General features: G+C 41.0%; 1 protein-coding gene across 1 annotated transcript in view; it reads left to right on the top strand.

Moving 5' to 3' along the window:
* Window positions 1–15,977, top strand: part of BMPER (BMP binding endothelial regulator) — a 276,741-nt gene that overhangs the window by 197,843 nt on the left and 62,921 nt on the right. The window contains exon 13 of the mRNA XM_043979720.1: window positions 1,578–1,914. Coding sequence (XP_043835655.1) covers window positions 1,578–1,914 — 337 coding nt within the window. The remainder of the gene's footprint in view (window positions 1–1,577; window positions 1,915–15,977) is intronic.

Below are 15,977 nucleotides of genomic sequence, written 5' to 3'. Positions count from 1 at the left end.
CTGGGCTTCAAGTCAGGAGATATGGGTTTGAATTCTACCTCAGACACTTACTGTGTCAGCATGGGAAAATTAATGTCTCAGAGCTTCATTTTTCCCTAATGTCATATGTTGATAATGCTTTTACTATGTAACCCACAAGGGTATTGTGAGGAGAGCATTTTGCAGACTTGATGTGCTAGAAAACATGTGAACCTCTCTAATTATTAAACCTTCTCTCACCCCTCTCTCTCAGTTTGAAACTAGTCCAAAGTGATTTGGACAGGCACGGTGTCTAAATTCTAGAAACTAATAATAAAAACAATAGTGTTTTGAAGTTTTGTTTTTTGTTTTTTTTTTTTAGTGAGGCAATTGGGGTCAAGTGACTTGACCAGGGTCACACAGCTAGTAAGTGTTAAGTGTCTAAGGCCGGATTTGAACTCAGGTACTCCTGACTCCAGGGCCGGTGCTCTATCCACTGCGCCACCTAGCTGCCCCGTTTTGAAGTTTTAAAAAGCACTTATCTCCTAACAGCCCTGTTAGGGAAGTTGATTGATATTACACCCATTTTATAGCTGAGGAAACTGAGGCACAAAAAGAATAAGTGAATTCCTTTTAGTCACAATAATAAATAAGCATTTAACAAGCATCTGATACAAACATGAAACAATCTCTGCCTTCAAGGGATTCCAATTGCATTCTATGTGGAGAGACAGCATGTTTATAATATTTTAAGACTGACAAAACACTTCCTTCCCAACACTGGTGAGCTATGTTTTGTAAGTATTTATTATTCCCATTTTGAAGACGTGAAAATCAAGGCTTGGAGAGCTGAATTGAGCTTTCCCATCGTAAACAGCTTTAATAAGCCATCAAACCTGAATAGGAATCCAGGTCTTTTGACTCCCAATTCAGGACTGTTTGTACTATTCATGTTGCTTCGATGTGATAGACACAGTGGTATTATGGCAGCAGACCTACAGTGGAGTAACATCTTTTCTCTACCTCTTGGTATCCTTCACTTTCTCTAGGGCACAACTTAGGTACCACCTTTCTAAATCTCCCCAGTGGTCCGCTCCCTCTCCTTAAAGTTACTTAGCATATTTATTTTGGTTTGACTTAGCTCTATATGTTATTTCAATGGAATGGAAACTCTTGAGGGCAAGGATTGTCTCTTTTTTTTTTCTTTATATCTCTAGCTCCTAGCATAGTCCTCAGCACATAAGTAGGTACCTTATGTTTGTTGAGTTGAGTTTACATATAAATAATAGAGTAAACATGCTAGATAGTTGCAGATATGTGAATAAACATTAGGAATATGTGAGTCAAATTGTATTAAAATAAATACTAGAATAATAAGTTTTTATGTGTGCCATAAAAATGCACATACCGACTTTCCCAACCCAGCCAATGACCCAATTTAATTTTATGTGCTATCAAATACAATTAGGTTCCAGTACAGCAAAAAGATTTCGATGGCTCTTGGACTCTCCTAGAACAGAACTGGCTATTGATCATCTGTCAAAGACAAACAAATGCGGTTGCAATGGTTGTCATAGTTGGGGATTGACTGACCAAACTCTTCTTCCCTTCCCTTCCAGGCCTGGAAATCTCCTGGGATGGAGACAGTTTTGTGGAAGTTATGGCTGCCCCACACCTGCAGGGCAAACTCTGTGGACTTTGTGGCAATTACAACGGACACAAGCGGGATGACTTGATTGGCGGGGATGGCAACTTCAAGTTTGATGTGGATGATTTTGCTGAATCCTGGCGAGTGGAGTCGAATGAATTTTGTAACCGGCCCCAGAGAAAGCCAGTGCCAGAGCTTTGCCAAGGGACGGTGAAAGTGAAGCTTCGAGCACATCGAGAGTGCCAGAAACTCAAAGCCTGGGAGTTTCAACCCTGTCATTCTACTGTAGACTACACAACATTCTACCGGTAAGTATGGCCTCGGCAGGGCATTTGGGGAGAAGACCAAGGAAGGAATCCACAGGGAAAGAGGGATACAAACTCATATCTGTGTAGAAGAAGACTCAAATAGAATGGGGGTGACCAATCAACAGCTCTTTGTATCCCGGAGGCCGTCTGGGTTTGATCAATGTCCAGATTGAGAAGTCCAAGAGGAATGACCCTTAGGGATTTAAAGTGGTCTAAGGCCCTCTTTTGTTTACAGCAGGGTCCATCTACCTTGTGGACTAGCTATCAAGGGGTCCAGGAATTGGGATTAGAAAAAATGCATCTTCATCTCAATATCATTGGGTTTTGTTTTTGTTTTTTTGCAATACCCTGTATTTCATTTTATCCATTTAACAATGTTACTCTAAGAAGGAGTCAGTACACTTCACCAGACTGCCCAAAATTTCCATGACACAGAAGAGGTTAAGGACCCTTTATCTAAGATATGTCTGGGCTTAGCTAATGGAATTATGTTGCATTGTACCACGTTTTATTACACTCTCTTATTCATTTATTTGTCTGTTTGTTTTGTGGGGACGAGGGTTAAGTGACTTGCCCAGGGTCATACAACTAGTAAGTTTCAAGTATCTGAGGCCAGATTTAAACTCAGGTCCTCCTGAATTCAGGGCCAGTGCTTTATCCACTACACCACCTAGCTGACCCTCTCTTATAATGATTATATCATACCATGTCATTTTCCTATTATATTCAGGGCAGACATGGGTTGACCTTGGAGGTTATAGGTCAAACCAGAAGGACAGATATGAATACTGTTTTACCCGAAGAAGTTCTGTAGCAACCATAGTCCAATGGGAAGAGCTATGAAATTAGAGTTGGGTTCAAATCCTCTCTGACATTTACAACATGTGTGACTTTGGGCTAGTCACTTCTCCTCACTGGGCCCAGGTTTCCTTTACAGTAAAAGTGTTGGGTTAGATAGATACCTTTTGAGATGTCTTTCAGTTCCAGATTGATGATTCTGTTTGGGAGGAGGATTAGAAAAGATCTCATGTTCTTGGTGGCACCTCACCCGAGGCTTGAAGGAATTCCTTGACATGGAAGTGAGGAGAAAGAACATTCCAGGCACAGGGAGAAGCCTGTGGGTAGAAACAGGAGAGGGATGTTGTGTATGGAGTAGAGCAGGTAGGACAGTTTGGCTGAAATGGAAAGAGATTTGATGGGAAATCATACTAGAAAGAGAAAAGAGGAAAAAAGAAGTGATTTCTGATCAAACATGTGAAAACCCATTGGTGGGTATTCCCCATCTTCAAATATCATTAAAAAAAAAAAAAGCTAGGATTTGATTACCTTCCACCAACGTCGAAATTTAATTAATCCGATTAATTTGACCCAGTTGTGGGTCTTTCCCTGGCTGGAGAAATATGTTGATTCTTAACCTCTGGCTGCTTGTGGCACTCCCCACCATGGGGGAGACAGGCAGAGCACTGGAGGCAGGCCCCTTGAGCTATGCTTATGTCTCCTTCCTTAAAATTATAAAACGCCTGTGGTCTGAAGCCACAGTGAAGTTATTTTTACTCTTTAATTGCACCAGTTTATTTCCCCTCGTTCTCATTAAATCTGATCCTTTTTAAACATTTTATTTGATCTCTTGACATAAAAGATAAAATTCGATGAAGGCAGCATGAAGAAGAGTGGAAAAAGCCTACCCTTGTCAGCACAGAGCCCTGAACAGGGCTACATCTGCCAAGCCATTTGGCTCTGTCTCATGAGTTTTCTTCTTTAGAGTCATTTTCCCCTTATGATTTGAATTCTCTCCCTTCCTATTACTTCCTTCTCCCCAACCCCACCAGTATGCCTATCCCCCTCCCTCTTCGTCGAAATCCAGGCCATTTCATGCTCACGATCCTTGGGAATGAGTCACTTAGCTAGATGGAGTGCATGTGTTATCATGGGCAAAACCAAGGTAGGAAATGAAATACCCTTTGGTTTCCTTCAAGGGCTGGGATGAGAGTAAGGGTGGGGGGAGCATAGGATCAAGCACGAGCTCACATTTCCTTCAATTAATCACTCAATGAGCATTTATTAAGCACCTTCTCTGTGTCCATCACTGTGGGAGAGACAGACAGACAGAGAAAAAAGGGGGAAAGGGGAGAGGGGAGAGAGGGAGAGGGGGAAACAAAGACAGAAAGAGAGAGAGAGAGATGGCAGAATCCTTTCTCCTCCCTCTCCCCAGGAGCTTCTGTTGGTTTCCCTATTAGATTGCACCTTGAAAGGTAGGTGTCGTTATTAGCGCACTTTTACAGTTGAGAAAACTGAGGTCATGCAGGGTGTCCATAGTCATTCAGGTACTAAAGATACTAAGTTTCTGAGGTAGGATTTGAACTTGGGTCTTCCTGGCACCAGGTCCAGTGTTCTACCCAAGAGCAGGGACTATCTTTTGCCACTTTTTGTATCCCTAGACCTTAGCACAGAGCCTGGCACAGACTAGGCAGTTAATAAATGTTTATTGATTGACTTCTAGAGGTAAATAGGTGGCACAGTGGTAAGACTACTGGGCTTGAAATTGGGAAGAACTGAGTTTAAATCCTTCCTTAGACACAGCTATGAGACCCTGGGCAAGTCACTGAAACCCCTGCCTCAGTTTTAATCTGTAAAATAGGGATAATGATAATACCTACCTCACAGGGTCACTGTATCGCATGAGATTGCATATGTAAGAGTTTTATGAGCCTTAAAGTGCTACATAACATCTTCTTTTCTTCTCCTTTTCTCTCTTCTTCCTCTTCCTCTTCTTCCTTGTCTTCTTCCTCTTCTTCTTCTATTTCTTCCTCTTCTTCCTCTTCTTTTTCTTCTTCCTCTTCCTCTTCTTCTTCCTTGTTTCTTCTTCCTCTTCTTCTTCTTCCTCTTCTTTTTCCTATTGTCAGGGAAGGAAGACAGCACTCACACCAATGAGGGAATTCATGAATGGAAGAGCACTTATTAAGTTTTTTCTGTGTGCCCAATTCTTTACTAAGTAATGGAGATACAAATACAAAAGGGAAAGGGATGTAACAGGAAGAATTGTTTATTAAATACCTCCTATGTACCAGTTACTTTGCTAATCACTTCACAAATATTACCTCATTTAATCCTCATGACAACCCTGGGAAGTAGGTGCTATTATTATCCTCATTAAACAGTGGAGAGAACTGAGGTAAGCAGGAATTAAGTGACTTGACCAGGGTCACAAGATAGTGCATGTTTGAGACTCAATTTGAACTCTGGTCTACGCTACCTGACTCTGGGCCCAACACTCTACCCTAGTGTAGGTAATTTCATCCCTCAAAGGATTTACATATGAATGGAGGAGACAACACATTTAGGGGAGCAGTGACCAAGAAAGGGTATTTTGTTTTGTAAAGTTGCAGTGGCATAATTAATTTGATTACCTTTCCTGCATTGGAAAGTGGATGGGGACTTTGGGGGTGCTGCTTTGTACACAGCAGCAAAGCATCTGATAACGAAATGATCAGGGAATAAAATGAAGCAAAATGAGTGCAGGATGACAAGAGGCATTCACTCACCTTTCACATACACATGTCTCAATCAGCTACCCTCAGAGCAAATACGGGTACTTTGGATGGGGAAGGTGTTAGACGCTGGGACTTTAAATTAGAGCACATCAATTACAGCAACAAGATGGAGTCTGGAATGTGCTTGGTTTCTCCAGATGGGGAAACTGAGGACCTGAAGGGTTCAATGACTTGTTCGTCATGGTCACAGAGGTAGAATTTGAACCCAGGTCCTTGGACTCCAAATCCATGGCTTTTCCCAATTGTTCCCAGCTCATGCCTAATATAAAGAGACCTTTTGTTCAGAATCCTTGTAGCTCCACCATTATTCTCGGAGCAGGGAAGTAGATCTGTTGGTTCCATATTCCCATAAAGGGCAGCTGGGCAGGGCCCCCACAGCTGGGTGCTCCCTCAGCTGTACAGCCCTAGATGTGGAAGGTTGTGCTGGAAACAGTTAACACTCCCTGGCCCATCACTGTCCTGGTCCAGCTGATTCCCACATGCTTTTCGAGGGGGACTTTCTCTTGGCTCCCTTTGGAGTGTGGCTGCCCTCTTCAGCACATGTGGCTGGGGGAGGGATGTTCTGCCATCTGGGGGGGTGGAGGGTCCTCTTCTGTTTCTCCAAGCAGATGCCTGGCAGGGGGCAGCACAAAAGAAGGCTTGGTGTCTGAAAACTTTTCCTTCAGGCTGAAGCTGGGGGAAAGGGAAGATCTCATATTATTGTTTTTATGGAGAATCTTGATTCATTTCTCCAAATTATTATTTTTGCTGTTGTTGTTATTGCTGGGCTTCTGAACTCTGTTGTCATCTTATTGTCCAATTTTCACAAAGGCTGTTCTTGGCTTTCAGAGTTGATTAGAAAGATTCCCACATCTGATTTACCTTTTTTTTGTTCTAATCCAGATATCAATAATCTCATCTAGAGAGTGCTGGAAAACTGACTCAGGTCAGAGAAGTCGGGTCCAAATTCTTCCTCTGATGCTTACTACCTTTAATACCTTAGGAAAGTCACTTAATATTCTTGGAGGTCAGTTTCCTCTTCTGTAAAATGAGGAAGTTGTCCTAGATGGCCTCTGTGGTCCCTTCCAGCTCTAGACCTATGATTATAAAATCCTATCAGTATTTTGCAAATGCCATTAGGACCTGAATGGCACATTCTTGAAAGCTCATTCTGTGCAGTTTATCAACAATTAGCCAGTGGAATGGAAGCACCTTAAAGACAGGGACTATTGCACTTTTTCCCTTTGGATCTTTAGTGTCTAGAACAGTACTCGGCACATAGTAGGTGCTTGATAAATCCTTGTTGGTTGAGGCCAACTGCAGAATTATTCATATTAACTAGTAGAATATCATCTCCTAAATACAAAGGCTATATCATTTTTTATATTATCTCCCCAATCTGGCACACGCATCAGTCAATCCGTAACTCTACATCCATGGACATTCACTAAGTACCTACTGTGTGCCAGACACTTTAGGTACTGGGAAAATAAATACAAAAATGAAACTGTCCCAGCCTTCAAAGAACTTATATTGGGCAATAAATCATGTTTAGATATAAATATTTGCAAGTTCCTGATACAAGGAAATTTGCTCAAAGAGAGGAAATTTAATTTTTAATTTTAATAATCATTTATTAAGTCAGTAAATTGACATTTATTAAGCATCTACTATGTGCCAGGCACAATGCCAAGTGCTTTACAAATATGATCTCATTTAATCCTTATAACAGCCTTGGGAGCTAAGTGCTGTTATTATCCCCTTTTACAGATGAGAAAACAGAGGCAGCTAGAGATTAAGTCACTTGCCCAGTATCACACAATTAGCTTCTGTTTGAATTCTGGTCATCCTGGCTCAAAATTCAAGTCACAGCTAAAATTCCACCTTCAACAGGAAAACTTTCCTAATACTTATTCATTCTAGTAATTCCCCTCTTGATTAGTCACTGTCTATCTTATCTATTGTTTGTTTCGAGGTGGATGCTTGCATGCCATTTTCTCCATTAGATTGTAAGTTCCTTGGGAACTGTTCTTTGCCTTTCTTTATCTACTCACAGCTAAGCACAGTGCCTCACACATGGCTGTTGTTGTTCAGTCATTTTCAGTCATGTCTGACTCTTCATGACTCCATTTGGGGTTTTCTTGGCAAGGATACTGGAGTGGTTTGCCATTTCCTTCTTCAGCTCCTTCTATAGATGAGGAAACTGAGGAAAACGGGGCTAAATGACTTGCCCAGGGTCACCCAGTTAGTAAGTGTCTGAGGCTGGTTTTGAGCTTGGGTCTTCCTGACTCCAGCCCTGGCACTTTACCCACTGTGTCACCTCACTTCTAGGGGGTCAGGAAAAGCTTCATGTAGAAGATGAGGCTTGAACTGAGTTGAGTCTTGAAGAAAACAAGAGGTTGTTACAGGCAGAAGTGAATAATGAGTGCATTCCAGGCATGGAAGAGAGAGAGCCTGGGTAAAGCCAGAGACAGAAGATAGAACAAATGGGTTAGAGAAGCTGTTAAGAGTGTGTGCGTTGGGGGGCAGCTAGGTGGCACAGTGGATAGAGAACCGGCCTTGCAGTCAGGAGGACCTGAGTTCAAATCCAGGCTCAGACACTTGATACTTACTAGCTGTGTGACCCTGGGCAGGTCACTTAACCCCAATTGCCTCACAAAAAACAAAACCAGTGTGTGTGTATGTGCATACACACATATATAAATATATGCACATGTATAATATACATACATATTCATATACATGTATATATTCTATATAATTTATCACATAGATACCTATATAATATTCAGTTCAGTAATTTTTCATATACAAATATGGCAAATTTGCTGAATTGAATGAAATAATAACCAGACCATTTGGAGTCCATCTAGAAAGGATACCAAGAATGTGGCTGCTTCTAGTAAGCACTTCTGCCTCTCCACCTTTTCTACTCTTTGTTTTGATCCCAGGTTGATCAAGTCCTGCATGAGACAAATCAAGAAAAATCTAGCCCCATCCAGCACTATTGGTTGGAGACAAGGGGTGACAGAGGGTGGGGGTATCACTGTTTTAAAATCAGGAGAACAAAAAAGAACTGCAGACTTTTCCAAATGCACTGGCCCGACTCCCCAGGATGATTTGAATGGACACCAGTCACCAGCAAGTTATATACAGATGCATGCAGGGTTTTGTAGAATTCATTTGGTGTCAGGAGACAGGGGCTGCTCTCCTGTATACATCAATCATTCCTGCTCTTTCTGTCTACCTGCCCTTCCCTCCCTGTGGGAGGTGGGCCACAGCTTGTCCAGACCACATCAGATTTCCATGATGAAGCCTAATGCGTTTAGTTAAGACGGAAGCCTTGCTTTACACACGGGTGGGCAGCTCCAAGAATAATAAAGCTTGCCTTGATCTTCAAGTTGGGAGGCAAGCTGCATTACTGGGCTTAGAATTTGATTTTTTTTAGTATTTTTTTAATCTTCAAAGAAATATTCAAATGTTTTCTTAAAAGAAAAAAAGAACAAATTAGCCTATTACATACATGCATATCTATAGATATTCGATTTGATCAAAGCTAGATGATCTATGATGGCTTTCATTTTCTGTTATCTTATGAACCACTGTGTTTGCAGCTCAGTGGGAAAAGCAGGGCGTAGAGGAGACATTGTGTTGGTACTCTGATGAATTTGGATAGTCAGCGTCATCATCTGAGCTAGCATTTGGAGAGCACTTTCAGGTCTACAGAGATCTTTTCAAATGATCTCATTTGATCTTCCCAGCATCCCTGGGATGTAGGTGCTATTATTATCCCCATTTTACAGATGAGGAAAGTGAGGCAGACAGCCATTATGTGACTTCTAGTAAGTATCTGAGGCTGGATTTGAACTCTGATCTTCTTGACTTCAGCTCCAGATCTCCATTTACTGTGTCACCCATACTATATCACCAGATTGCCTATAGTAATAGGACTATACCCTTCCATGGAACGGATTGTAGCCCATTCATATCTTCTCACCCTCTTCAACTCTTGTCCTAGTCTTCCCATAATTCCTTTACAGAAAGGATGATGGGGACCTTCTTCTATTTCTCCTGGCATTATGTCAGTAGCAACAGAGCATGGAGGCGGCTTGTCAGTGATCTGTCTGTTTGGCCACATTACTGGTACACTTCCTTTTTCTGATCATGCAGCTGAGAGATGCTATCCTAAGCCCCTTCTCTTGAAAAATTCTGGCTTGCTTATATCTTGGGCCCACTCTTACCCTCCATGAACCTCTCCATTGCCTTGTGGGTAATCTTCAACTTTGCTCTTCAGAGACTGTGGGATTCCATTATTTGCAACCACAGGGAATCTCCAGAAGAATACCATTCTTTAAAGGATGTTTTAACCCATGAAAGGAAAAGAGTCATATCATAAGACTATTTATATCAGTCTAACCTTTTATTTTTTCAATTAAAAATATTTTCTTCCCCGTCTACCTCCTTCAACCCCTATTGGAAGCAAACAAACAAACAAACAAATCCTCATAACAAATATACAGGGTAGGCCAAAAGCCACAATGTTTTAATAACTTTTAAAAACTGATATTTTCTTTATTTTTTGCCATTTGTGAAACTTGATTTTTCACACATAATGTAAATTCATTTCCTATATGTACTGTATCTGATGTTATGGTACTGTAAATTAGAAACAGAAAAAAATAAAGGAGTTATTAAATATTGAAACACCTTCATGATTTTTGGCCCACCCAATACATGGAAAAACAAGAAATTCCACACTGGCCACACTTTAAAAGTATCTGCCTCCATCAAGGCTCCAAATTCACCAACTCTTTGTCAGGAGGTATGTAGCAGCATGTTTCATTATGCAATCTGGAATTATTGTTGGTCATTGTGTTTACAGAAGGTCTTAAGTCTTTTAAAGTCGGTTGTCTTTATAATGTTGTTACAGCATCACTACTGTATGTGATGGTCATCCTGGTTCTGCTCTTTTCACTCTGCATCAGCTCACACACATCTTTGCAGGTTTCTCTCAAGCCATCCTTTTCAACCTTTCTTACAGTAGGATGACATTCCATTCTGTTCTGTTCATATATCCTCATTTGTTGAACCATTCCCCATGTGATGAGCACTTCTTCAATTTCCAGTGTTTTTTTCTTTTTACCACAAAAGAGCCACTATAAATTTTTGGAACTTTTTTCTCCCTTTGATCTTTTTGGAGGATAAAGTCTACTCTTTTCTTAATGCTCTGGAATGTTCCACAGGGAATATTTTTGGGCAGTGAGGAAAGGGGAGAGTATCTGAACTGTAATTGCATTGGAGAAAGAAATTTCCAATGAAGAAACTTCCTCTACCAACCAGACCTTCACTTGTTCTGCAACTTATGACCTTCTAGAGTTGCTTGAGCCATTGAGAGATGAAGTGTCTTGTCTCATTTCCTACAGCCAGTATTTTCTTGATGCCATGTCCCATTCTTTATCCACTATACCACACTTCCTCTTCTGGAGAAAGATACCTTATAAATATGATGTGGACAACATTAAGACTGATAGCACTAGATTGGAGTTTAACATAATGAGAAGGTGAGATTTTGACCTAGAATTTGTAAATTAGCAATCAATCAGCAAGTATTGATTAAATGCCTACTGTGTGCTTAATACACCGTGCTAGGTAATGAGGATAAAAGGATAAAGTTTAAAACAATCTCTACTCACAAGCAATACACATTCAAATGTGTGAGACAAAAAGTACATATAAAATACATACACTAACAATAGAAAGTCCCCTTCCATTTGTGACCACATAAGATTTTTCAGTAACTCCTTACATATCACTCAAAAAAATTCCTAACAAAAAACACCCAAAGCTACACTTTAAACGAATGAGAAAATATGAATCATTTGCTCTGGATTTTTTCTTATATTTTAAGAAATCCTTTTAAGCTTCTAGCTTCACCCATAAAGAAGCTACACTATTTGATTAACGATCCTGTAATAAATGTAATTTCGTTTAATTGCCTAGTTGGTTCTCTTTGGGGGAAGTACACAATAATTTCATTATAAATGATGTTTTCAACATTTTCACTGCCTGCACTGATAAGACGTAACGGAGTCCTAGTCGTGCTAATTGATTGGGGCTAAAGCTAGATCATTTTGCTTATTAAATGTTGGGGGTGGTATTCATTGTTGCTTCATGTAGAGTTAGATTCCCTAGAGTTATGGAGATTGTGTGTCATTAAAGAATTAGCCTTGGCATTGTTTAAATTTGATTAGACTTCAGATGCATAAAAGAGTGGCATGCTACCTTGTCCTCACTTGCCCCCTACCAACCACATCCATATTGGCATTCTTGCTCCATGTGAGACCAGAAGGCCAAAGGGAGTTCCATTGGAATCTTAGGGTGGCCCCATGGTTGGTTCTCTTTAGAGCAGGGTCAGTTAACGAGTCAGAGTAATTGGCTTCATCGTGTAATCAACCTTTTGTGGTACTTTGGGTTATCACTTCACTTTGCTATGGTCCTGATGAGCATGGGAGTAAAGCGAAAGATCACCACGAAGGTGATTGCAGGTCACACACCCATGTCTGCTGCAGAGAATGAAGGGATAGAGAAGTCCTAGGGAGGACTCAACAAGATCCTCCAAACCAAGCCATGAGGTCATCAGTTTAGAGTTGGAAGGGACCTTATGGATCAATAAGTCCAACCACTTCACTTATAGATGAAGAAACTAAGGCACAGAGGGGCTAGGCGACTTTGCCATAGCCACAAAGCTAGTAGCTATCAACATATATCTTGGTACTACCAAGTACTTCACTGCAAAGGAGGTTTCAGTGAAGAAAGGGGATATATTTTAGGGACTGAGAAATTCCTAGAATTTCTAGATTATTCAAAAGTGTCATGCTTTTATTTCATGAGTATTTACTTTTTTTTTTTTTGGGCCAGGCAATGAGGGGTAAGTGACTCACCCAGGGTCACACAGCTAGTAAGTGTTAAGTGTCTGAGGCTGGATTTGAACTCAGGTCATCCTGAATTCAGGGTTGGTGCTTTATCCACTGCGCCACCTAACTGGCCCCCGAGTATTTGCTTCTAAAAGAGAATCAGACAGCACTAGATCTAGTGAGCACTGTACAACATCACACACACACACACACACAAAAGCTGTTTGTATCTTTACAGACAAGAAATAACTGGGTCCTGAGCTAAGAATTATTGATAAATCAGTTTTCTGTGTATAATTAGACCATCAACTAGTGAGAGTAAAATCCAAATCAAGATCAAGTTCAATGAAAGGTTAACAGTGAGAAGAGAGAAAGAGCATTTAATTACAATAGGTTCAAGCAGACTTATTTAAATAAACTGAAACCTGGCAAATGGATAAAGGTGAAAACATTTACTCAGGTTAGGCTTATTTCTTAGAGAAGATTAACCAACATAAAATAGTCACTATAATGGGAAGGGCCTAAAGAGCCTAGAAACCATGTTAATCCATGGACCTTGCTGTCCTTGCTAGCCAAGAGTAGTCCAATGGTAGTCAAGGGTAGTAATTTCAGAATTGCTTTGCCTTTTAATCCCATGATGCCTACTTTCACCATTTCATGTGATCTTACAGATGTGGATTTACTCTGTTTATTGGTGTTGATCACAATCCATCTGTGCCTACTCATCCTATACTACTCTTGTCCAAGTTGCTCATCCCCCCTAGATCTCTTGCCACTTAGCACAGTGCCTGAAAAACAATGGGTATTTCATAAATATTTCTTCAAAGGCTGATTGATTAATATTGTGTGCCTACCGATAGATCACACGAGCTGCCCATGTTTTATCCCTTAGTCATTATTTAACAGGCTTACTTCCTCTTATGATGCTATATCTTCTTAATTATCTCTTCAGTTATGTTTGGTGCACAACTCTTCCCTGGGCTGGTGTTGTAGACTCTTTCCAACCACCCTGTACTTCTACATTTCTCTTCTGGTGACTCACAACCATAAGTCTTTGGAGACTGTGGTATTTCATTATTCAAAGCATCTTGTAGAATGTTGGCATTAAAAAGATGGACCTTGTTTCAGAGAGAAGCTTGAAGTCATTAAAAACATTGTGAAATTACACATACTGTGGCATGTAAAATTAAATGTGGTCGCTCTATAATTGTCCCAAGTTTAGGGAATATAGCTGGGGTTTATCATATATATGTTACTTAAAAATTAGAGGCTGCTGCACCAGTTTGGGGGCATTAAGCACTTTTTTTGCAGGGGAATGAAGGTTAAGTGACTTGCCCAGGGTCACACAGCTAGTGTCAAGTGTCTCAGGTCGGATTTGAACTCAGGTCATCCTGAATCCAGAGCAGGTACTTTATCCACTGCACCACCTAGCTGTCCCACATTAAGCATTTATTAAAACATATTAAATATCAGTAAAGAGAGCACACATGGCTCTGGAAGATAGGAAAGCCTAGCTGGGATCTAGGGGAGGAGAGAGAGATAATGGGGAACCATAGTGGTCTGCATCTGCTCTCACCAAGTTCCTGGGCCAAGAGAGCAATCAGCCAGCCTAAGCTCTCTGAGCGGAAGGGAGGTGGCCCTTACGCACTACTTAAAGCTAATTGGCTGGCATCATTAAAATCTATGGGTTCACTGGATTTGAGAGTGGTTCTGCACAGTGTGTGCTGATGCCAGAGCCCAGAGAACAGATCCTCTGGCAGGAACAAGGCTTTCAGGTGGGTATGGTTTTAATCCCCATTCACAGTCCCAGGTCCCACTTGGCTGACTCTGGGCATCTTAAAAGGTCAGGCAGTTAGGCCCTCAAATGAGGGGGGTCTCTGGGAGTCTCCAAACCCCATTATTTTCTCACAATGCAACCCAGAATGCTCTTCTAATCAATTCTGGGCCTCTCCATTGGTCATACGTAGTACCTATCCAAGATATAGATACTGGGGGCAGCTAGGTGGCTCAGTGGATAAAGCACCACTCCTGGATTCAGGAGTACCTGAATTCAAATCCGGCCTCAGACACTTGACACTTACTAGCTGTGTGACCCTGGGCAAGTCACTTAACCCTCATTGCCCAGCAAAACAAACAAACAAAACCCAAGATATAGATACTGATAGATCAGCTTTATGGACTTGTCATTCAACATTGTGCATCTACTTGCTTTTTCCGAAGTGTATATAGTAAGGCTAAATCCCGTTAAGCAATTTTGTATCTCACCTGGGATTTTCTGTGATTGGACACAATCTGCACATTCATTCATGAAAGGAATTTCTGGAGTGCCTCATCAAATAGAGAGAGTCCTTCTTCCATTCGGGCTCTGAGCGGGATATCCTCCGGTATCACTGGTGGATATATTTAGCAAGCATGTGTCTTTGGATGACATCATCAGTTTGTTTGGGGGGTATTAAAGTAGAGGATTTGATGAAACACAGTGTAGCACATTCTGTTGCTTCCAACGCTCTACAAAGGCTGCAGCTTAATGTGGAAACTCCAAGGCTAGATGGATAGAATTAAGAAGACAGAACAACCACAGATGTGTGTAATTGTGGCCAGTGCTTAGGGACAGAAAACGGAGCTTGTTAACCAGTGGTTAATTGCAAATTTTAAACCATGTTTTGGCAGCTTCCATTCCAGCACCTTGCGACTTGGATATGGCTTGAAAGCAGTCATGTTCAGTACTAAACATCATGCTATATGCTCAGAGGAATGGGAAGAAAGTTTTTTTTTCCTTTTTTAATGATAAAATATATTTTCTTGATGAAGTGATTCAACTAAGATTCCCAATGGAAGGCACTTTGTAAAATTCGAATCCTTCTATAAATGTTGAAGATGGTTATAAAGATGAATACTACAGTGATGAAGTGGGATTTGCTTTTTTAAAATTCCCATATCATGGGGCGGCTAGGTGGTGCAGTGGATAGAGCACCGGCCCTGGATTCAGGAGTACCTGAGTTCAAATCCGACCTCAGACACTTAACACTTACTAGCTATGTGACCCTGGGCAAGTCACTTAACCCCAATTGCCTCACTAAAAAAAAAAAAATTCCCATATCATCTCCTTCCCCTCTCAGAATACCAAACCACAAAATGGAGGGGACAAAAGGCTATGATAAAAAGAAACAAACAGGTCCTGCTTTAGAGGTCTTTGCAAACATTTAAAGGTTTTCTAGAGAGTTGTTAACTTATTAGTCCTCAAGTGAAGCAAGTGTACTTTTTATACTTTTGAACAAGAAGAAATGGTCCCCACACTGACATAGTGGGTTGAATGGTGGGCTTGGAAGCAGGAATATCTGTGTTCAGAATCTCCTTCTGATACTGACTGTGTGACCATGAGCAGAGAACAGGATCATCGTTCTAGAGATAGCAGAGACCCCACAGGTCATGTAGTCCAACTCCCACATTATTTAGATAAGGAAACTGAGGCCTATGGATGCTAAGTGGCTTTGCCCAAGGTGAGACTGGAGCATCATAAGATCTTTGATTCCAGAAGCAATGCTCTTTCTACTGAACCACACTACCTCCCAAATCACTAAAACTCTGCGGGTCTGTTTTCTCATCTAAAAAAATGAGG

The sequence above is a fragment of the Dromiciops gliroides genome, chromosome 1, assembly GCF_019393635.1.
Source record: "Dromiciops gliroides isolate mDroGli1 chromosome 1, mDroGli1.pri, whole genome shotgun sequence".
Classification (NCBI taxonomy): Eukaryota; Metazoa; Chordata; class Mammalia; order Microbiotheria; family Microbiotheriidae; genus Dromiciops; species Dromiciops gliroides.
This window is presented reverse-complemented; position numbering and strand designations above follow the sequence as displayed.